At 37.6% G+C, this 22,750-nt stretch overlaps 1 protein-coding gene across 5 annotated transcripts in view; it reads right to left on the bottom strand.

Annotated features, from left to right (window-relative positions):
• The window catches only part of LOC106026068 (ATP-dependent zinc metalloprotease YME1L1), a 55,909-nt gene that overhangs the window by 31,202 nt on the left and 1,957 nt on the right, over nucleotides 1-22,750 (bottom strand). For all 5 annotated transcript variants that reach the window (XM_063237852.1, XM_063237850.1, XM_063237851.1 and 2 more), the window contains exons 2-4: nucleotides 11,053-11,184; nucleotides 3,107-3,269; nucleotides 1,119-1,217 (exon numbers count right to left, since the gene is read on the bottom strand). In XM_063237852.1, coding sequence (XP_063093922.1) covers nucleotides 1,119-1,217; nucleotides 3,107-3,269; nucleotides 11,053-11,184 — 394 coding nt within the window. The remainder of the gene's footprint in view (nucleotides 1-1,118; nucleotides 1,218-3,106; nucleotides 3,270-11,052; nucleotides 11,185-22,750) is intronic.

The following is a 22,750-nucleotide window of genomic DNA, read 5'->3' as shown; positions in this document are numbered from 1 at the left end:
TGCATGTGTCTACGGGAACCTGTCTGGAAATTCCTGGACTGAGCACTGATGACAAACACAAATAGGTTGCTTCAGTCATGAATCACACACACAATTGTAGTGTCATGCTCATTCACAGTAGTCTGTGATTTGTAGCTCACATACATTTACTACATAGTACTGTTGAAGAAACCCATCTGCTGTGAGTACTGATCACTGCTATCTTGTTTAAAAACAGAAATGGAGATTCTTCACGTTCCTATTTCGGCAATTTGGGACCGGGGAATTCAGCTCAGTGGCTCAAGCACTTGCCTGCTAAGTGTGAGGTCATGAGTTCAATCCCCCAGTACCAAAAATAAAAAAAGAAAAAAAAGAAATGGAAGAGAAGGAATAAGACTATTTTTGGCAATCTTCCAACTGTTTATAACCAAAGCTCACTCTTACTGACTCCAAGTCTAGAGGTTTTCCTGAGTTCTACTAGAATTAGAAACATACACATCTTTCATGACACATGATCCTAAATTCCATGAAGATGTCTTTTTCATTCATAACTATCACTATCACTTAACAACTATTGCTACTGCCTCGCAACCAGTTAATGAATGATGAATATTTCTCTTCTGAACACTTCCTACTCATTCAGAGTACCTGTCTGCCATCTCTCTCTTTCCCCTCTCTTCAAATCATCTTTTACATTAAAAAAAATTTTGACGAATAACGAATAAAATTTGATCTTACTCTCAATTTATTTTCACATATTTTAATTTACTAAAACTCTTCTGGTGTTCCTCTAGACTTTTTATCTCCTTTTAATATTTTTTCTTTCATTTCAATGGGCTTTTGATGAGGCCTAGTAAACAAATTTTAGTCAATTATTGTGAAATAGTTGTAGATATATATCTAGGAGCTGGATTTACTATGATATTTGTCACCCACACACAAAATTTATACCTCCTATTATACATTTTCCTGATCTAAAATAACATAGAACTACCTAAACTGATAGATTTCAAACACTCTTTAAGTCCTACTGTCTATTGCAAATGAGTGGTCATAATCACTAGCATCATTAAAACAAATTTTAAAATGTTAAGTAACCTATTACATTTCTCAAAACAATTACAAGTGTTGCTTCATACCTGGCCAGTAATGAAGATCTGAACAAATTCTTTGAAGAGTTCTTGGATGCTGTCGAAACAAGCAAGTGGAACGTAAAGCACTAAACATATCTAAGTGACCTGGAGGGAAATTGTTAAAGGTAAGTTTCCAGCTTTTCCATACCAAAAACATAAAAATTACATGAAATATTAAGAATTTTTATCAACTGCTATGAAAAGTCACAATATTGGCTGGGGATTTAGCTCAGCGGCATAAGCGCCTGGCTTGCAAGCAGGCAGTCGTGAGTTCGATTCCCGGTACCGATAAAAAGGAAAAAGACAAAAAAAAAAAAAAAACCCAGAAAAGTCACAATGTAAGTTTCATAACTTTTGGTCTGTGATATGACCTTGCTTTCATAAAAGTATCTAAAGTATCATTAGTTTAAGAGCTCTTCATGTTACACTCACTTAACACATTACTTTTACATCTGATATATAGCTATCATTCTAATCAATAGAGGTATGAGGTATAAATTCTAATCGATACAGGTATAAGGTATATATGTTCAAGTGAAAATTACCTTTAGAACATAAAGATAAGAAATTGCTCTTCGGTATAGACAATTTCAAAAGCTTTAGTGATTAAAAAAAGGCAAACCACAGCTATTGCTATCTTTCCCTTTTCAAGTTTTCATAACCAGTGAGTATGTAAACAGTTCCCTCCAAAGCTGTGAGCATGAATACAGTGATCCTTTCCAACTCCTCCTCTTAAGTAATGTCAACCCTTTCCTACTTTTTAGATGCTAGGGACTTGCTTTGTAGCCAATAAATAGTAGCTATTGTTGATATGTACCAATTAGAATTACATGCTGCAGATTAGAAGAGCAATAATAATATAAATACTAAAAAGTTTATCCTATTAACACAACACAGAGCAAGCGTTTCAAGAGTTTTATATAAACAATAAAAGGGGGCTGTCAATCTGAGTCCCCAAGCTCAAAACTATTTTTCCCCTCACTCTTGTATTCTTTGTATCTTCATACTGCATGAAAGACCAAAGAAAAGAATTAGCAAATGAATTGTTTATGCAAAGTATAGCTTCGAATCAAATCATCAACTACTCAAACCTTTGAGGAAGCCCCAATATTCTTTATGTGCTATCCAAAAAGATCTTCTGGAAGCTAACCTGACAGACTGCAGTGTAAACCTACTTATTATGTCAGTGTGTTAAAAGCTTCAAAAAGATGCAGACATCTCATACAAAAAATATTTCTTTATCAATGTATTCTCACTAAGTTTAAATAAGGACAATAAAAAACACATTCTTCCGTGGTCGTGGTAGTGCACACCTGTAATCCCAGCACTTGGGAGGCTGAGGCAGAAAGATCATTGCAAATTTAAGACTAGTCTGGGCTACAAAGTGAGTTCAAGGCTAGCCTGAACTGCAGAGTGAGACCCACTCTAAAAAACAAATGAATAAATAAAACACCTTTTTCTAAATGTGATACAGTATAGTGCTTTAGATCCAGGAACAGAGTATCAACAATAAAAAAAAGTGATTTAAAGAAAATTTTGCTGAAATCCAAACAATTCACACTTAATTAAAAACACTGTTACAAGTCATGGTGGTGCACACCTTATAATCCCAGCACTATTGGGAGACAAGAGGATCCCAAGTTAGAGGCCAGTTTCACAACTAAATAAGTAAAATATATACATATAATATATAAACATATATACTACATATATATCAATGTGAATTTGTTTTAATAAATGTACCATGGTTATGGAAAATGTCAAAATTAAAGGGAAGTAAGGTGCAGAGTATACAAAAACCCTTGACACTACCTTTAAAATTTTTCTGTAAATCTAACATTGTTTGAATATGAAAACTTACCAGAAAAAGGAAAAAAAAAAAAAAACCTTAAGAACCTGGTCCATAGTAAATGCTAATAAATGATTTCTAACTATTTTTTTTAATAATACTTACATGGCTTAGTTTCATTAGAACCAAAAATATATAAACATACCATATTTATTTTCAAAGAAGGACTGTGCAGAGATATGAGATGTGTGCCAGTGGGAAGAAATACTTTTGCCTCTGTAAAATCCAGGAAGTAGATCTTCTACCAATTGGTCAATCTGTCCAACTTTTAATTCAGACAATCCAAGGTCCCTTAAATTAAGTGCAGGCTGTAAAAGATGAAGTTAACCAAACAGTAACATTATTGAGACACTTGAAGAGTATTTATGACCTGAAAAAATTTTTCAAATCAAAGACATTAATTTCTTAATATTTAAAATATAATTGATAAAAATACTAAGCTCCCCATCAACCAGAGAATGGATAAAAAAGATGTAGTCTTTCTATACAGTGGAGTGCTACTCAGCCATAAAGGACACATGAGATTTTTATAGGTAAATGGATACAACTTGAGACCACACTCATAAGTGAAATTAATCAAACATCATACTGGATCCCTTGCATAAGAAATCAAAAGAGTAAAATAAGGTCTAAAATATACAATAGATACTGTGAAATGGGAAGAAACTGTTCAAATGGAAAAAGAAAAAGGTTGGGGAAAGAGAAAGGATGAGAGGTAAAAGGGGAAAGATGCAAGTCAGTTGTACTATTAAGATTCTCTTAGCTCATTAAAAAAGGAACGTATGTGCTAATACTGGAGAAATTTTATACCCATATCTTATACTTTGAGTAATTACTTTAAAGATAACACCAGGTAATGTATTAACTATTCCTATTCTATTATTTTGCTACAAAATTGTGTTATTTTTTCTATAAAATAAAAATAACATATATCCTTAAGTTCTAGTTTCACTGAGGTCCTGTGAAGTTTGAAAAAGGCTGAAAAAGTATATCCCTAACGGTATTCTTAAATAAGAAAATGACATTTCAGTATGAATGAGGAAAAAATGTACCTTTTTATTCAAATCAGTATCATCATTGAACTAAGCATTATAATTCACAAATGAGGTTAAGTGTTTTATAGTTTCCCCTTCTTATCACTTAAGGTACTCTCACTTAGTGTTAATTCATCAACAATCAGCCAAACATTTATAATGACTGTGGATGCAGCTCAGTAATAGAGCACCTGCCTAGTGTCCTGTGATGAAAAAAAACAAGAGGAGGGTTCGGGGGTGCGGATACAAAGGGAAAAGAAACTTAAAAGTTACTGTTTTTCTTTGTTATACTACTGAGAAATGAACCTAGTGCTTCCCATTGAGCTATGTTCCTAGCCCTTTTGTAATTTTTTGAGAGAGGGTCTCTACACCTTTAAACTGCCCAACTAAGCTTCAATTTGTGATTCTCCTGCCTCAGCCTCCCAGTATGCTGGTATCACTGGTGTGGCACCACTGCTGCCACGAAGTTTTACTTTGTTATGTTTTATTGTTACCATTCTGGAGTGGATGTTTGGGTAAGCAGTGCCTGATGAAAGCAAAGAAGTCATCACATAGCAAAGAAAGTAAGATCAACTAGGGTGTTCAGCAATATGAAAGGTTTTGACATAACATGGTACTTTCCAAAGACAAATACAAGGACTAACGAGGTCCTGAAGGACATCAATCTGTGTTTCACACCATTAGTCTTATATTGCACCCAGGCTTCTAGTTACTTTTCAAGCACCAAAAATGCCCTTTAACATCAACTCAGCAATTTCACTTGATAAAATAAAGATTTACCAATGAAGGATGGAAACAATGGTATTGTTTCTGGCAACAACAACAAAAAAGAAATAATACCTGTTGTAGTCAGGGGTTGTGCAGAAAACAATTAGAATCAGGACACGGAGTTTCTAATATTATTTCTGTGATGGTCACTCACAGTTAACACAAGAAAATGCAGGAAATCTATTCACGACACCAAAGACATAGAATATTTAGCCCAGGGCCCGAATTCCACAGCAATGTCTCACATGAGTCCAGATGAAAACCGAGAGCTCACGACAGTGTCTCCCAAGAGTCCAACTGGAAGAACATGGCGGATAGATAGCAGCAGCCTCGGAGGGTCTCTGAGAAACCGCACTTGAAATCTAGGAATGGTTCCGGGCAGGAAGCCCTAGGCAAGGGGGGAAATTCTTTGCCAACCCAGGAATGAACTAAATTAAGAGAAACCAACTGGAAACGTAATCCCCGTGATACAGCAGGAACAGATAAGGTCTCAGCATGGAAGCCGGGCCCCGCGTTACTGGAAACTGTGATTTGAATTACCTGCAGTAGCTGTTGCGTCCCTGGTCCCTGTCAGCACAGCGGGGAGAGAGGCGTGAAAGCTCGGAGAATGAGAAGCATCGGAAGGAGTTGGGTGCGGGACTGGCCGGGCGCCCTGCATCAACCTGCAGTGAGTGAGCAAATTGGGACCCTTCCATAGAGAAGGAGGCTTCAGCAGAGGACATACTCGGACTGGGCAGACTTCCCAGAATGAGATGCTGCACTGACTTCAGTCACATATCTCCCTCTCAAGCGGGATTGGTGGGGAGTGCCTGGCCTGCGAGATGCCGCTGGCTGAGACCCAACAGGCTAGCCCAACTCAGGTCCCAGTGCCTGGAGGTGCACCCTAGCGGTGAAGCCTTTGGTAGGTTGACCTGGAGGGGCGGGCCCGGCATAGACTGCCCAGGTCTGTGTCTCCCTGGTGCCGTTGCGGTGGGCGGGAACACCTAGCCGACGCAATTCAAACAGATTGTGGCGGACAGGGAAGGAAGTTGGGCCTCCTATAAACGCTTAAATATAAGGAACAAAGAATATGGGAAGAGGGAGCAACAAGAAAGGGTCCTCGGCCCCCAATCCTGAGAAACATGCAATAGCAGACACGGCACCAATAGACATAAAGTGCTATCTCCAGAGCCTCATAGACAAGTTCAGAAATGAAGTTATTAATGACCTGAAACAAGACATAAGCAGAATAGTTAGAGAAATGCTAAGCACTGCCCAAGAAAAAACAGATGGTACAATGGAAGAACAGAAAAAAAAGGGGAGAATTGTCTGATGGAGAAAACAGAGAAAACATAGAATACATAAAACAGGTTCAAAGAGATTACCAGGAAACTAAAAACTCTATCGAAAACTGGCATAACAGCTTGAAAGAAACTAAGGACAGATTATCTGAACTGGAGGGCAGATTTGTAATATGGGAGCATGAAATGAAAAACTTCTTAAAAATAACAAAAAAAAACAAACAGCAACAATACAAAAACTAGAAGATGATAAGAGGATCTACAACTTAAGAATTAAGAACATAAGAGAAGAAGTGGGGACACAAATAAATGGACTACAAAAACTATTCACAGAAATAATCCAATAGAGTTTCCCTAATTTAGCAAATGGTAAAGATACTCAGATATATGAGGCATACAGGACTCCAGCCACCTACAACCCAAAAAGAGCTATACCCAAGCATATAATAGTCAAAATTCCAGAAATCCAATATAAGAGCAGAATATTGAAGGCGTCAGAGACAAGAAACAGATCACTTACAAGGGAACACCCATCAGAATTACAGCAGACTTTTCGGCACAAACCATCAAATCAAGAAGAGTGTGGGGGGAAATAATTCAAGCTTTGAAAGATAATAACCTCCAGCCAAGATTGATATATCCTGCACAACTGTCCCTAGAAATTGATGGAAAAATAAGGTGCTTCCAGGTTAAAGAGGAACTAGGGGAATTTGCAACCACTAATTCAACTCTACAGAGAATACTGCAGGATAGTCTAAAAAAGGAAAATACCAAGATTCCAGAAATAGTGGCTGAGAGGCCACAATGAATGGAGCAGAAAACAAAATGAAGAAGACAAGCTGACCACAAACGACAGAAAAAGAGCTCAATAGAAATGAGGCAGAGAAGATAGGAAGGTAGAAACAGCTATTTTGGAGAAAACAAGACATCATAATAACTACTGCTGATTTAGTATCATCTGGCTTTGAAGTCCCATCAAACTGGTATTCTTCTGTCTCCATTGGTCTTAAAAGGTTGTATCTTATTGGATTTTATTATATATGATAATATAAGCAAAAACTTTTATAGACAAGGAGTTTATATAGAAATCATTGTTCATTTTCTGTTAATTGGTTCTAAATACCCTGCAATAATGTCATTCTCTTGAATGGTTTTATAGTGTCATGATATGTTTGGTACTACAGTATAAGAAGTTATGCTCAAAGAATTCAAGAAAAGAGACACTATGGTAACTATTTTTATGTCAGGATATCTTGTGGTGAAACACTATTATGCCTAAATGGTTATGTTTTGACCTGCGCTGTTCTGTTGTTATGCCCTCTTTTATCTCAATCCCCTTTTTTAAAATTATTTCCTTTTTTCTTTTTATTTTTTAATTAAGGGAAAAGTAAATAAAAAATAGGATACATTATAGTAACCTACTTTGATTTCCTATTAACTTGATTTGAAATCATGTATTGCCCTCACCATCTTGTTTTGACTGATTTTCCGCTATTCTGCTATATGCTTGATAGTACCAAGTTCAAAAGTATAGGCAAAACTGTGAAGACAATAAGAATCATTATGATGCCCATTCCGGTTGACTATTATTTTCTTTTAAAGTCCTGTAATGTCTCCAATGCTTTGGTTTTATTCTTTACTGTTTAGTTCAATTTTATTATAACTGCCAATTCTTCTTAAAATAGCAAGAGGCAGTATGGTAACCATTGTTGATCAACTTATATTTTGTTTTTACATTATTTATTATGTGCATCCTTTTGATTTGACTGACTCTGTTCTGGTATGTCGCATTTGGTTTTACTCTCTTCAAAAAAAGTAAATAAGAACTGTGGGAGTAATAAAACCCAAAATGTGTAATTGTCATTGTACAAAAGAAATGAAAAGAAAAGAAAGTGCTCTAAAGGTTGTAACTGCATATATGTTTAAGTATATAAGATAGATAACCATATTACTGAGTGTTTTTTGGATCATTGAACAAAACTGTTTGCACTCTCACTGTCTGAAGGTCCACTTTATATGCTTCAGTTTTGGAACTTGAACAACTATTTCTAAGATGAGAATATGTAATCTATTAACTAGTGATTTCTTACTGTTTATTTTTTAAATTTTGTATTACTTGTACCCTTTCTCTGTTTTTTTCCTTTTTCTCCTTAAAAAAAAAAAAAAAAAAGAGTCCAACTGGAGGTCCAGAGCCCACAACAAGGATTCACACCAGTCTCTTTTACAGATTTGTGCTGGGAAGGCCCAAAGGTCAGCGGTGGAAGCTAGAAGAAAATTCTATGCCAGCGGGGTAAAGGAGCTATGCTGGTAGGTTGAGGGTTCCACAATGGAGCCGAGAAGTCACACTCACAACAAAGACCAGAGCTCTCCTGAAAAGCACCACGGCCATCCTCAGCGACACAGAAGCCCTGAGCTCTTCTGACCATAAGCACAGTCAGGTACATGCCAGGAATCCAGCAAGACGAGTCCATCCTGGAGACCAAGTAGCACACGTCTTTCTCTCCGGAGCCAGGAAGCAATGCTCAATGTGAGGGCCAGAGCTTCTCCAGGAGAACCAATGGCTCAAACAGCAACATGTAGGAGAACCCACAATGCTTCAACACCTCAACGCTTCAACGCTTAGTTTCTCCTTTTCCACGTCTCTATTTATGCTGGCAACTTTCCTCAGATGGGACACCTACACTCAACACCATGCTGATGTAATCCAGCTGGCGTTAAGTTGACCACCAGTTTTTAATCCATAACAATACCCAACATAAGACATCACACCAAGTTTATACTACAGTCATTAAAACTACTAAAAATGAGCTGGGAGACGGCCAGGTGTGGTGGCTCACACCTATAATCACAGCACTTGGGAGGCTGAGGCAGGAGGATCATTGTGAGTTGAGATCAGCATGGGCTACAAAGTGAGCTCAGGGCCAGCCTGAACTGCATAGCGAGACCCTGTCTCAAAAAGACAAAAAAAAAAAAAAAAAAAAAAAAGCTGGGTGCAGTAGCACATGCCTGTAACTCCAGGTGCTTAGGAAGTTGAGGCAGGAGACAACTGCTGGTTTGAGGCAAGCCTAGGCAACAAAGGCAAACCCCATCTCAAAAAAAAAAAAAAAAAAAAAAAAAAAATCAATAAATAAAAATATAGAAAATACATAGCATAAACAATTTCATAGAGAGTTCTAAATGAACAAACAGGAATTCAAATCAACCTGTAAGGGCTAGGGGAGTAGTTTAGTGATAAAATGCTTTCCTAGCACAATCAAGGCCCTGGATTCAAACCTCGTGACACAAAAAACTTTAAAATTTTAAATATCAGCATGTACAGTCTAATTTAACTATCACCAAGTACAAAAAGATCAACAGACCTGAAAATAAATGTAAAATGTTAACAGCATTATCTCTGGAGAATACAACCACAGAGTAATTTTATTTCACCTACACTAATATTTTCCAAAATGTCTAGTGAGCGTAATTCTGCTGCATGTAGCTTTTTTTTTTTTTTTTTTTTTTTGATACCAGGGATCCAACCCATGACCTTGTGCTTGCCAGGCAGCTGCTTATGCTGCCCAGCTGTACATAGCAATTTTGACATATGTAACACTCCTGATCTGCAATCTCCCTCCACTCTATTATCCCACTACACAACATGCAATACGTTATTTTGAGAGAAACACCACATTCATACAATTTTCATTTTACTACACTGATTTAACTACTCTATTTTATGAGTAGTTGTGTTTTGAGGATTTTGTTTTTTGAGATTAGGTCTCACTATGTAATCCAGGCTGGCATTCCATTGGTGGCAATCTTCCTGCTTCAGCCTTCTGAGTGCTGGAATGGTAGGCATGCACCACCACACCACCCTGCACTTGGACTGTAATTTGAGTGAAGGGTGTCAGAACAGCAGAGAGACAATGGACTGCCTATAGAAAAACAATGGTAAGGGGCTGGGGATTTAGCTCAGCAGCATAAGCGCCTGCCTTGCAAGCAGGCAGTCACGAGTTTGATCCCTGGTACCGATAAAAAAAAAAAGAAAAAAGAAAAACAATGGTAAACAGGCAAATAGAAAAAAAAAGACAGTGTAAAGATGACAACCTTTTCATCTAATCACAATTTTTTTTCTAAGACAGGCCTTAAAAAGTACCTAGAATTCACTTTCTACTATTCCTCCACTGTCCTCTGCCAGAACTCCTGACTTCAGAATTAAAAGCATCAGGTTAAAGAGGCTGTTCAGAACCTCAACTATTATACTATCTTTTCTTTTCTTTCTTTTTTTTTTTTTTTTTTTGGTCTTTTTCGTTTTTATTAGTACCAGGGATCTAACTCACACTTGCAAGGAAGGCACTTATACTGCTGAGCTAAATTCCCAGCCCCCATAGTATCTTTTCTTAAAAACATATTCTGGGGCCAGGGATTTGGCTCAGTGGTGCAGTGCTTGAAGCCTGAGGTCCTGAGTTCCATTCACAGTACCCTCCTCTCCCCCTGAAATAGACCACATTCAGAGTTTGTAAGTAACTACCTTAATTGGAAACAGGAAGGTTCTTAGGTTCATAATTCCCCATATCCCAGAAATCACTGGATTTCTAATCATATGAATACTGAAGTACAGTTTTCTACCTTGTGTATTTTACTTTCAAACACCTAGACTAAGCCAGATGTGGTGGCACACACCTGTAACCTGAACACTTGGGAGGCTGAGGCAGGAGGATTTCTGGGAGTTTGAGGCCAGCCTGGGCTACAAAGTGAATTCAAGGCCAGACTGAACTGCATAGCGAGACTGTATCTCCAAAAGAAAAGAAAAAAATTTTTAACAAAACCTAGATTAATCTACTCAAAGCTTCTGAGAGTTAGCAAATGATGTCTTACTATACTGACTTCCTTGAGACTTGGAAGGTAATAGTAGTGAGTTACTCATGAGCAATAGGTAGTGATAGCTGGCTGATATTTCAACAAACAATATTATAAATTATCGCATCAGAAAGACTTCCTCACACAACCAGGGTAAAAACTCTTACCTCACTGCCAGCAGCCTCATGCTCTGGAACTACATCTCGATGCTTGTTTGGAGAAACTGATGCACTGACTGAAACAGACACGGGTTTTGGTGAATGGAAGGCACTGATAAGATGACTGAGAGGAACTGTAACCTAGAAAAAAAGAAAAGTTTTAATTAAGTAGCATATGTTTTTAAATCTCCTTTGTGTTGTCAGAATTTAGGATATGTTGAAAGTTAAAACTATGGACCCCCAAGTGGCCTGGAGCTGCCTGCACTCTGCCTTGAGAGCCAAAAGCCCCCGGAGAGATCTCTATCCCCTTGGGCAGCCTGTGCACATCACTTGGAGACTGGGAGGACTGTGCAGCGTCCCCCATCACTAGAGGATCCTCAGGAAAGTCCCTCTGGGTCTACTTGGGGTTCGCCCAATAACCCCAAGTGGCTGGGAGCCACCTGGTAAGGTATGTCTAAGGACCTACACTCAACTGGGGAAATTCCTACAGTAGAGATAGATGTTCTCAACCCAGGAAAACAACTGAGGGCTGGAGATTTAGCTCAGTGGTTTAAGTGCCTGCTTGGTAAACATGAGGTCATTAGTTCAATCCCCAGTACTTTAAAAAAAGAGAGAGAGAGAGAGAAACAACTGAGACCTTGCCTTCAGCTTCCCTAAGGGAATATAGGAAAATCACAAAATGAAAGCGCAAAATGTAATCTCAACCTCCAGCCCATCCCAGGCAAGCCTAGGAGACATGGACATAGAAGAAAATGTAAGCCATACACCTGAAACTCGAAATAATAGCAAGTAAAGTAAAGAAATAACTCCAGAAAGCTATAAAGGAACTCAAATCAGAAATAATCTCCCAGGTAAAAGAAATGATGGCCACATCTAAAGAAGACATAGTTTAAAAATAGAGGAACCTGTACAAGGATGTAAACCTTCAATGAATATAAGAAACAAACAGAATGCATGAAACAGATTCAAAGAGATATCCAGAAAACCAAACTTCCATCAAAAGTTGGGAAAACCCCCTCAATGAAAGTGAAGATAGACTTTCAGACTCCAAAGACAAGACTGCAGCTAGTGAACAGCAAAGGAAAGATCTTTTAAAAATAACAAGGAGTCAGGAAATAACAATTCAACAGCTACAAGATGATGCACAGAAAAACAACATAAGATTGATACATATAAACGAAAAAGGTGACAACACAAATGATATTAAAAGACTACTTATACAATAGCCGAAAATTTCCCAAATTGGAATGGAAACTGAACATACAGATAAAGTGAAGCATACAGCACTCCAAATAGTCAAAACCAAAATAAAACGATACCTAGACGTATAATAATCAACATCCGAAAAATTCCACATAAGAACAGAATATTAAAAGCTGTTAGAGGGCCCGCCCCTCCGCAGTGGGCTGGCCCAGCAGGCCTGGGTTGCCTGGAACTGCCTTCACTGGGCCTGACCCTCAGCTGTGAAAATCTGAGAAGCCCTGGCAAGACCTAGCCACCTGGGACTGCCACCACTGGGCCCATCCCTTACCTATGAACAGTTGGGATGCCCCAGCACAACCTAATCACTTAGGACTACCACTGTGGGCCCATCCCTTAGGGAAACCACCCACCTCCTGGACCTAGTACTGCAGAGGATCTTTGGATCCAACCCCTTCTCCCAGAACCTTGGACTACAAGGAAGTACAGTGCTGGATGGATGGGAGACTCAGGAACCCCTTACCCAAACAGAAGACCTCAGCAGGCTCCAGTCAGTGTGGTGAGTATGCTCCTAAAATAGAGATCTGCAGAGGGTAAATAAGAGTAGAAGTGAAACTCCCTCCAACTATAAGACCTTGACAAACCTGGCAAGAGAGTGGGAATCCCCTCCTCCATACAGATAACATCAAACAGATTGAGGAGTGAGCCAATAAGGCCTCCGCCAACTTGCAGAAAATTAAAAGAGCTTATGAGACCTCCAATGACACAGTAGGGCCTCAGCTGACACAAATACTATAGGCAGGGAGAGCTGCTGACCTGCAACAACCTGAAGACATAGCAACAGCAGGAACCAAGAGTTGAACTACATCAATACTGCTAGGCTAGTTAGCCCAGAAAGAATATAGGACTCACCCAACAGGCCCTGTAGGAGGAATTCAGGTGACTGGCTCTCCTCTACATTGTCTTATCCAACAACTGGACAAACGACACCCGCACAGTAGGACCCAAAAACTCATACTATAGACAGTTGAAACTGTTCGGACTGAAAGACCAAATATTTATCCAAAAGGTAAAAATAACAAAACAAAAAGGCAAAGTGTAATCTCAAACATCTAGTCCATCAGGAGCAAGTCCAGGCAACACTGAAATAGAGGACTATAAAAAAGTCATACACCAGGAACCTCTGAAAAGACAGCAAATGAAGCAAAGAAACAAATCTATGAGACTACAGAGGAAACCAAATTAGAAATAATGTCTTACGTAAAGACAGAAGTAACCTTAGTAAATAAATTGCTCAACATAGCTAGACAAGAAATAGACAGAAAAAAAAAAAAAAATACAGGAGCTTGGGAAATTGATTGAAACTTTGAATGAACAATGCAGAAAACAAGCAGAATCCATGAAACAAATTCAAAGAGATAGCCAAGAAACAAAAACTATTGAAAGCTGGCAAAACCATTTAAATGAAGCTGAGGATAGAATTTCAAACCTGGAAGACAGGATCACAGATAGAGATCATAAAAAGGTAGAACTTAAAAAAACAAAGCAGCATGAAATGACAATCCAGCAGCTTCAAGATGATGCCAAGAGAAACAATATAAGCCTAATAGGCATCAGTGAAGATGCAAGATTCAATGCAAATGACGTAACTAAACTATTCACAGAATAGCAGAAAATTTCTCACAAATAGGGGAAAAAATGTGATATAGAAATAAGTGAGGCATACAGAATGCCAAACAGTCACAATCAACATAAATCTACACCCAGACATATATCTCAGACATACAGCATAGAAAAAGGACACTAAAAAGCTGTTAAAGAAAGCCTATTAGAAATACGGCAGACTTTTCAGCACAAATTTTCAGGTTAAGACAAGCTTGGAGGTCCTGATGGGTTCACAGCTGAATTCTGCAAGAAATTTAGAGATGATTTGATGCCAATACTCCTTAAACTCTTCAATAAAATGGAAAAGGAAGCAATCCTCCCTAAATCATTCTTGGAGGCCAGTATTACTCTCATACCAAAACCAGAGAAAGACCCAACCAAAAAGGAGAGCTATAAGCCAATCTCACTAATGAACACTAATGCAAGGATTCTCAATAAAATACTGGCAAAGAGAATGCAGCAAGTCATCAAGATTATACAACACGACCAAATGGGATTCATCTCAGGAATGCAGGGATGGTTTAACATACGCAAATAAATAAATGTAATACACATCAATAGAGCCAAAAACAAAAACCACATCGTCATCTCAATAGATGCAGAAAAATCTCTCAATAAAGTCCAATACATGTTCATAATAAAAACCCTTCAGAAACCCAGAATACATGGTGCCTACCAAACCTTAAAAAGGCCATCTATGACAAACCAACAGCCAACATTATACTAAATGGACAAAAACTGAAAGCTTCACACTAAAATCAGGAATAAGACATGGATGTCTACAATCACCACTCCTATTCAATATAGTTCTGGAAACACTAGCCAGAGCAATCAGACTAGAAAGAGAGAAATAAATAGAATAAAGATAGGAAAGGAAGAAGCTAAATTATCACTATTTGCAGATGACATGATACTCTATATAGAAGACCCCAAAAATTCCATTAAAAGACTAATAAACAAATCAGCAGTGTACCTGGATACAAAGTCAATGCTCAAAAATCAACAGCATTCTTGTACACAAAAAGCCCAATTATGGAAATATCATCCTTCACAAAACATCTAAAAAAATGAAATACTTAGGAATCAACCTAAGAATGTAAAAGACCTATATGCTGAAAATTATACTACACTAAAAAAGAAGATTGAAGAGGACATTAGAAAATGGAATGATATTCCTTGCTCTTGGCTAGAAGAATCAACATTGTGAAAATGGCCATACTCCCAAAACTCTTACACAGATTTAACGCAATTCCAATCAAAATACCAAGAGAAAACACGTCTAAAATTCATTTGGAAACAGAAGAAACCCAGAATTACAAAGGCAATTCTGGACAACAAAGGCAAGGCAGGAGGCATCTCAATTTCTGACTTGAAACTATACTACAAAGCCACAATGATAAAATCAGCATGGTACTGGCAAAGAAATAGACCTGAGGATCAATGGAACAGATTAAAAGATGTGAGCACAACCTCAAAGACACTCGGCCACCTGCTATTTGACAAAGGGGCTAAACATGTTCATTAGAAGAAGGATAGCCTCTTTAATAAATGGCGTTGGAAAAACTGGCTGTCTACATGCCCAAGACTTAAACTAGATCCATGCCTATCACCATGCACAAAACTAAAGTCTAAACGGATCAAAGACCTAAATGTTAAAATAGAAACACTAAATCTACTGGAAGACAAGGTAGGTAGAAGTCTTGGAGACATAGGGAGAATTCATGAACAACACGCAAACTGCACAGGAAACACTTCAAAGAAATCACCAACAGAGTAAAAAGAAAAACCTACAGAATGGGAAAGAATTTTAGCCAACAACCCCTCAAAGGACTTATATCCAGAACGTATAAAGAACTGAAAAACATCAAGCCCCCCAAATTCAAAGATCCTCTCTAAAAATGGGCATTTGAGATGAACACACATTTCTCAGGTGAAGACATACAAATAGCAAATAAATACATGAAGAAATGTTCACCATCACTGGTCATTTGAGAAATGCAAATTAAAACAACATTTACATTTCATATCACTCCGGAAAGAATAGCTGCCATCAAGAAATCAACTGATAACAAATGTTGGCAAGGCTGTGAGGGGAAAAGGAACACTGCTCCACTACTGGTAGGAGACTAGACTGGTGCAGCCACTATGGAAATCAGTATGGAGAATTCTCAGAAGACTAGGATTGGAAGTTCCATTCAATCAAGCTATTTCCCTCTTGGGTATTTTCCCAGAAAAACTGAAAAGGTCATATCACAGTGATATATGTGCACCCATATTCATAGCAGCACAATTTGTAATAGCTAAATCTTGGAAACAACCAAGATGCCCATCAACCACCCCGAGTGGATGAAAAAGATGTGGTATTTTTATGCAATGGAATATTACTCAGCTATAAAAAGGATGATCTTGAGGCCTTCATAGGCAAATGGAGACAACCTGAGGCTATCCTTATTAGTGAAATAAATAAGGATCATATTTATAAATATCACATTGTATCTCTAGTATAAAAAGTAATAAGAAATGTAGGAGTAATAAAACCCAAAATGTGTACTTGCGCTTATAAAACAGAGAGGAAAAGAAAGTGTTCCAAAGGATATAACTGCATGTATGTTTAAGTGTATAGGATTGATAACCATATTACTAAGTTTTTGTTGGATAGCTGAACAGAACTGTTTGCAGTCTCACTGTATGAATGCCCACTTTGTATGCTTTACTTTGTAACTTGAACAACTATTTCTAAGACAATATGTAATTATCAACTAGTGATTTCTGTTTATTTTTTAAAAATTATGTATTATCTACTTTTTCTGGTTTTTTTAATTTAAAAAAATAAAGTATTGCTGATGATTCATGGGGGAAAAAAAACTGTTACAGAGAAGAGACAAATCACCTATAAAGGAAAGCCCAGCAAAAGCCCAGCAGACTTCTAAACACAAACAATGAAGTAAAGAAGAACACGGAATGAGGTATTTCAGATCCTAAAAAAAACTGACTTCTAACCCAGATTGATGTACCCTGAAAAACTGTCCTTCAAAACTGATGGAAAAATAAGATATTTCCATGACGAAGAACTTCATAACCACCAAACCAACTCTGCAAAGAATATTGAAAGATATTCTAGATAAACATAAAATATATAACTTCAAGAATGCCAACAAGAAAAAAAGCACTAAGCCTGGCAAACAAATAGAGGGTAAAAGTAAAGAATCAACAGCAGAAAGATAACACAACAAAAATAAACCTATATATATATATATATATATATATATATATATATACATTTATATATCAGTTATAACCGTTAAAGCAAATGGACTCAAGTCACCAATTCAAAGAAATAGACTGGTGGAATGGATCAAGAAATAACATCCAATCATATCATGTACATCTAATCCAAACGGAAACTCATAGACTGTAAGTCAAAGGATGGAAAACAATACTTCATGCAACGGGAACTACCCACCAAAAAAAAGCAAGGGTAACTACTCTGTTTGCAGACAATGTGAACTTCAAATCAAGAATGATCAAAAGAAAAAGAAAATCACTACGTACTAGTTAGGAGAAAACTTCAAGTGGAAGAGATAACAATCTTAAACATCTATGCAACAAATTCGGGAGCACCAGCTATATAAACAAATATTAACAGAAATGAAAAATCAAATAAGCAATAACACAATTATAATGGGAGACCTTAACACCCCCTGACAATAAGAGACAGATCAACTAGACAGAAAATCAACAAAGAAATAACAGAACCGAATCACATCTGTGAACAAATGCACTTAGTGGACGAGCACAGAGTATTCCATCCTGAAGATCAATGAAATAGATTGTAAGATAGAACTACAACTACACAAAACTCAGCCACCTTATCTTTGACAAAGGGGCCAAACACATTCACCAGAAGAAAGATAATGTCTTTAATAAGTGGTGCTAGAAAAACTGGCTCTCCATATGCCACAAACTAAAACTATACCCATGCCTAGCACCATGCATAAAACTAAAGTCAAAATGGATCAAAGATCTAAATATTAAAACAGAAACACTAAACATGCTGGATGACAAAGTAGTTGGAAATTTTGAAGACACAGGGACAGGCAAGAGAATTCATGAACAAAAATCAAACCACATGGGAAACACTTCCCAGAATCAATAACTGGAATTACGTCTTATTAAAAGTGTTTGCATGTCAAAATAAATCTCCAACAGAGTAAAAGGAAACTTAGAATTTTGAAAAAATCTTAGTAAACTGTCTCGCAAAGGACTTCTACAACATATAAAGTATTTAAAAAATTCTTTATATGTCTAGAACATATAAAGAATTTTAAAAAATCAGACCCCTTGAAATTCAAAGACCCAATCCAAAAATGGGCATCTGAGATGAATACACACTTCGCAGATAAATAAATACAAATGGCAAATAAATACATGAAAAAATGTTCAGCATCATTGGTCATTAGAGAAATGCAAATTAAAACCACACTGAGGTTCCATCTAACTCCAGAAAGAATGGCCAGGACAAAGAAAACCAACAACAAATGCTGGAAGGGCTGCAGAGAAAATGGAACACTTCTGCACTGTTGGTGGGGGTGCAGACTGGTATAACCACTGTGGAAATCAATCTAGACGTTTCTCAAAAAGCTAGGATTGGAAGTCCTATTTGACCCAGCTATTCCAATTCTGGGCATATTTCCAGAAGAAGTGAAAACATCCTATCACAATGATATATGTGCACCCATGTTTACAGCAGCACAATTTGTCATAGCCAGATCTTGGAAACAACCTAAGTGTTCATCAACAGGGGAATGGATAAAAAAGACGTGTCACTTTTATACAATGGAGTATTCCTCAGCTATAAAGAATGATCACATTAGGGCTGGGGATTTAGCTCAGTGGCATAAATGCCTGCCTTGCACGCACATGGTCATGAACTTGATCCCCAGTACAAAAAAAAAAAAAAAAAAAAAGTGACCTCATTGAGACTTTTATAGGTAAATGGATGCAACCTGAGACCATACTCGGAAGTGAAATAAATCAAACTCACATGTGTAAATACCATATTGCCTCCCTAGTGTACAAAAGGTTAAGAATATATAAGATACAAAATCCTCAATAAATACTGTAAAAGGAGAATCCACTCAAAGGGGAAAAAAACAACCCAGGGAAAAGGAGAAAAAAAAAAGGGAAAAGAAAAAACATATAAATTGTATAAATACACTTAAGATAGCTAAGATGATTGTGTTACAAATTCTATTAGTTTTGGAACAAAACAGTTAACATTCATAGGATTGGATCAACATTGCACGTTTTCGTCTGGTAATCCGAGGAACTCTTTTGAAGATTAATATGTACTGTTTTGTTTTAGGTTCTCACAACCTTGCGCTTACCAGGTAAGCACTTGAGCCATTGAGCTAAATCCTCGGCCCTTGAAGATTACTATGCAAAATAACAACCTTAGTGTCATGGTTTATGTCAGTGGCCCCAAGTCTCATGTAATTAGATGTGACCAAGTCTAGCATTTATGACTAGTTTGTTGTCTAGCGCTTGATTCGTGGTGTTTCACCCATCCATGGGTGGAGCCAAGATACAAAGTATTGGCAGGATGAAGGTGTCTTTTTTGCTTTGGCTCTTGCTGTTTGTAGCAGCCATGAATGCCTGCCCCACCATGCTATGCTGCCTTGGAGCCAACTCCTTATGAACTGAAACTTCCAACCTTTCCTTCCCTAACTTTGGGCATCAGGTATTTTGTTTCAGCAAGGAGTAAAAGGTAACTAAGATACTTAGTTATGTTCCTACCACCTTGTTTAGAAGGTCATTGTTTTGGGCTCTTTGCTATTGTTGTCCTTTTTGTTTCCTGTTTCCTTAGTAATTTGTTTTTGTTTTTCCCTCTAATGCAGAAAGGACAGATGTACATGTAGAGGCTTATATATACCTAGAACTTTTACTAAGCAGTTTACCAGCACTGATTGTATTATACGTGAAGGTCTAAACAGCTACTTTGAAGAAAAAGAGACATTATGGTAACAATGGCTGATTTCCTATTGTCATGCTGTGAAATCCAGTAATGTTTCTATTCTTTGTTTAGAGTGGTTTTAGTCTGTTTTGTATTATTTAATTTGAACATATATGAAGGTAGCGACAGTTATTTTGAAGAGAACAAGACACATTATGGAAGCCATTGCTGATTTTCCTATTGTCTGGTTTTGAAGGCCTGTAATGCTTTCATTATCCTGTTTTGATCACTTTTCTACTATTTTGTTTTGTATGAATTCACTGTGTATCAAGATAGACAACTAGCTGAATGCCAAGACTTTATGGTGGCCACTATTGTCTCCTGTTTTCTTTTTTAAAATCCTGTGTCACTTACATTGCTTTCTTCTGATCTGCTTTATTCTGTTTTGTTTTACCCTCTTAAAAAAAAAAGTTAAAAATATGCTGAATAGTAAAACTGTATTTTGAGCTGGAGGTATAGCACTGTGGTGGGGCACTTGCCTAGCACACTCCAGGCCCTGTGTTTGATCCCAGTACTATTCCTCCACAAGTATACAGGTTACATGTTAAAAACAACAAGCACTCATTTACTACTTTCAGGTTTATTAATTTTGATCTATGAATCAAAAGTATTATCATATACATGTAGTCCTTGAACTCATTATGTAGCCCAAACTGGCCTCTAACTCAAGATCCTCCTGGCCTCTACCTCCCAGGTGCTGGAATTACAGGAGTAATTCTAGCCACATCTGGCCCCTAGAAGTAATTTTTATTAATACTTTTTTTTTGAGGAGGTGGTTTTGGGGACAGTGTCTCACTGTGTAGTGCAGACTGGCCTACAGTTCAGGCAGGCCTTGAACTCATAGAGATCCTCCTGCCTCACCCTCCCAAGTGCTGGGATTACAGACATGCACCACCATGCCCAACCAATATTATTCTTCAATAGCTGGGGAAATATACCATTAGAAGAATTGTAAAATATATGACACTGTCACAGAGTGAAATACTTCTCTAATATTAAAAAAAAAAGTTAACCATAAACACTTTCTGAATTCTATGCTTTTCCTTCCCTATCACCATCTTGTTCTAAATCCCCACCATCTACGTGTGAATTTCTGCAACTGTTCCAAAGTCGCTGCTTCTGCCCTTATGTGGCTGCGTATATTCCTAGTGCAGGATTAAAGAGACCATATTTAAACCAATCTGTTTGTATCACTCCTCTGCTCGAAACCCCACAACAGCTTCTCTTCTACTTCCAGAAAAAGCCAGTTCTAACAAATGTGACCCATCAAATCCTCTCTCTTTTCTTTGCTTCTTGCTCTTCCTGCAACACCAACAGGCTCCCCCAGGCCTCTGCACTACCATTCAGAACACAACTTGCTCTCTCATTTTCCCTTCAGCTCACGTTCTAAAGTCCCCTACCCACCCTAGTATTTCAACAATCTTCTCCTAAAAGGTTATTTCCTACCCAGTTTCTCGGCTCTATTTATCTTCTTGACACTTTTCAGTAATACTTCACATATATTTACTTAATTATCTGTACACTATTATTAGCTGTCTGTCTGACATTATTAGTTATCTGACATTAACCACTGGGAGATGGCACCCAAACCACCCACAGGTTAGGGTTAGAGCTTAGTTCCACAACACTGCCCCGGGTTCAAATGTCTGCAATGATTCCCAGGCCAACCATGTCTGACCAACCAGTTATAAACAATCCTTTCCAGTTTGATTACTTGGCTCAAAGAACTCAGAAAAATACTACGTTTACCAGTCTACACTACAAAACAGAAATGAACAGCCAAATGAAAAGGTACATCAGGCAAACTATAAAAGAATCTCTTGTACAAGGTTCCTGCTTCCAGCCACTCGCCATACCAGCTCCATCTCCTGGTGTAGGAGTTTCTAATGGAAGCTGGGCATGATGGTGCACACACCTGTAATTGCATCACTAGGAGGCTAAGGATGGAGCATCATGCTAACTTCAAGATCAGCCTGGACTACATAGTGAGTTCAAGATTAGCCTGAACTACACAGAGAGACTCTGTCTCAAAACAAAAATAGAAAAATAGTTTCTAATACAGCTGAAACTCCAGCCTTGCCCTTCTTCCTCTCCAGGTATGAGAATGGAAGAACATTCCCTAGTTACTTAGTCTTTTTGGTTCCTAGTCCCATTCTGAGGCTATTTAAAGTTCAAGTCATCTCAATTTGCTTCAACACTGATGTGATCAACAAAAGATCATGAATTAGGAGTAATTCAAGTAACTGTAACAATTTTAGAAACTCTGTGCCAGGAAGACCACAGAGATTATGGAGAAACATTTTATTTTTATTTTACCAGTCTCCAAATAGAAAGTAAATTCCATGCAGAATAAGAATTTTTCTATATTGTAACATTTTTTTCAATTTTATTCAATATTGTATTCCAGCAAAACAGAGCAATGTTTAAGAAACAATATTTGCATAACCGAGTAAGCTAAATGGGATCTAAAAACCATGTCTTGTAATGTTTTACTCATCTCATTTAATCATCATAATAATCATAAAAATTAGTCACCATTATAATTTTCCTGTGATTTAAATATATTAAGAAGACTTTAAGACTTTTTTTTTGGTGTTTTTGAGACAAGGTTTTACTATGCAGTCCAGGCTGTCCTTGAACTCACTTTGCAGCCCAGGCTGGCCTCAAGGCCAGCATGAACTGCACAGCAAGACCAGTTCTCCTAGCCTCTTGAGTGTTAGGACTACAAGCATGTGCCATCACATCCTGCTTTTAAAATCTTTAAGAAGAGTTATCACCGAAAGATTCTCCCTTCTTGCTCTGGTACTCTTCTACCATGTTGTCAGACGT

This window comes from Cavia porcellus, unplaced genomic scaffold (genome assembly GCF_034190915.1).
Source record: "Cavia porcellus strain 051 isolate PalLab524CR breed Dunkin Hartley unplaced genomic scaffold, mCavPor4.1 scaffold_27, whole genome shotgun sequence".
NCBI classification, from domain to species: domain Eukaryota; kingdom Metazoa; phylum Chordata; class Mammalia; order Rodentia; family Caviidae; genus Cavia; species Cavia porcellus.
The sequence above is the reverse complement of the archived record's forward strand: the minus strand, read 5'-3'. Positions and strand labels throughout refer to the sequence as shown.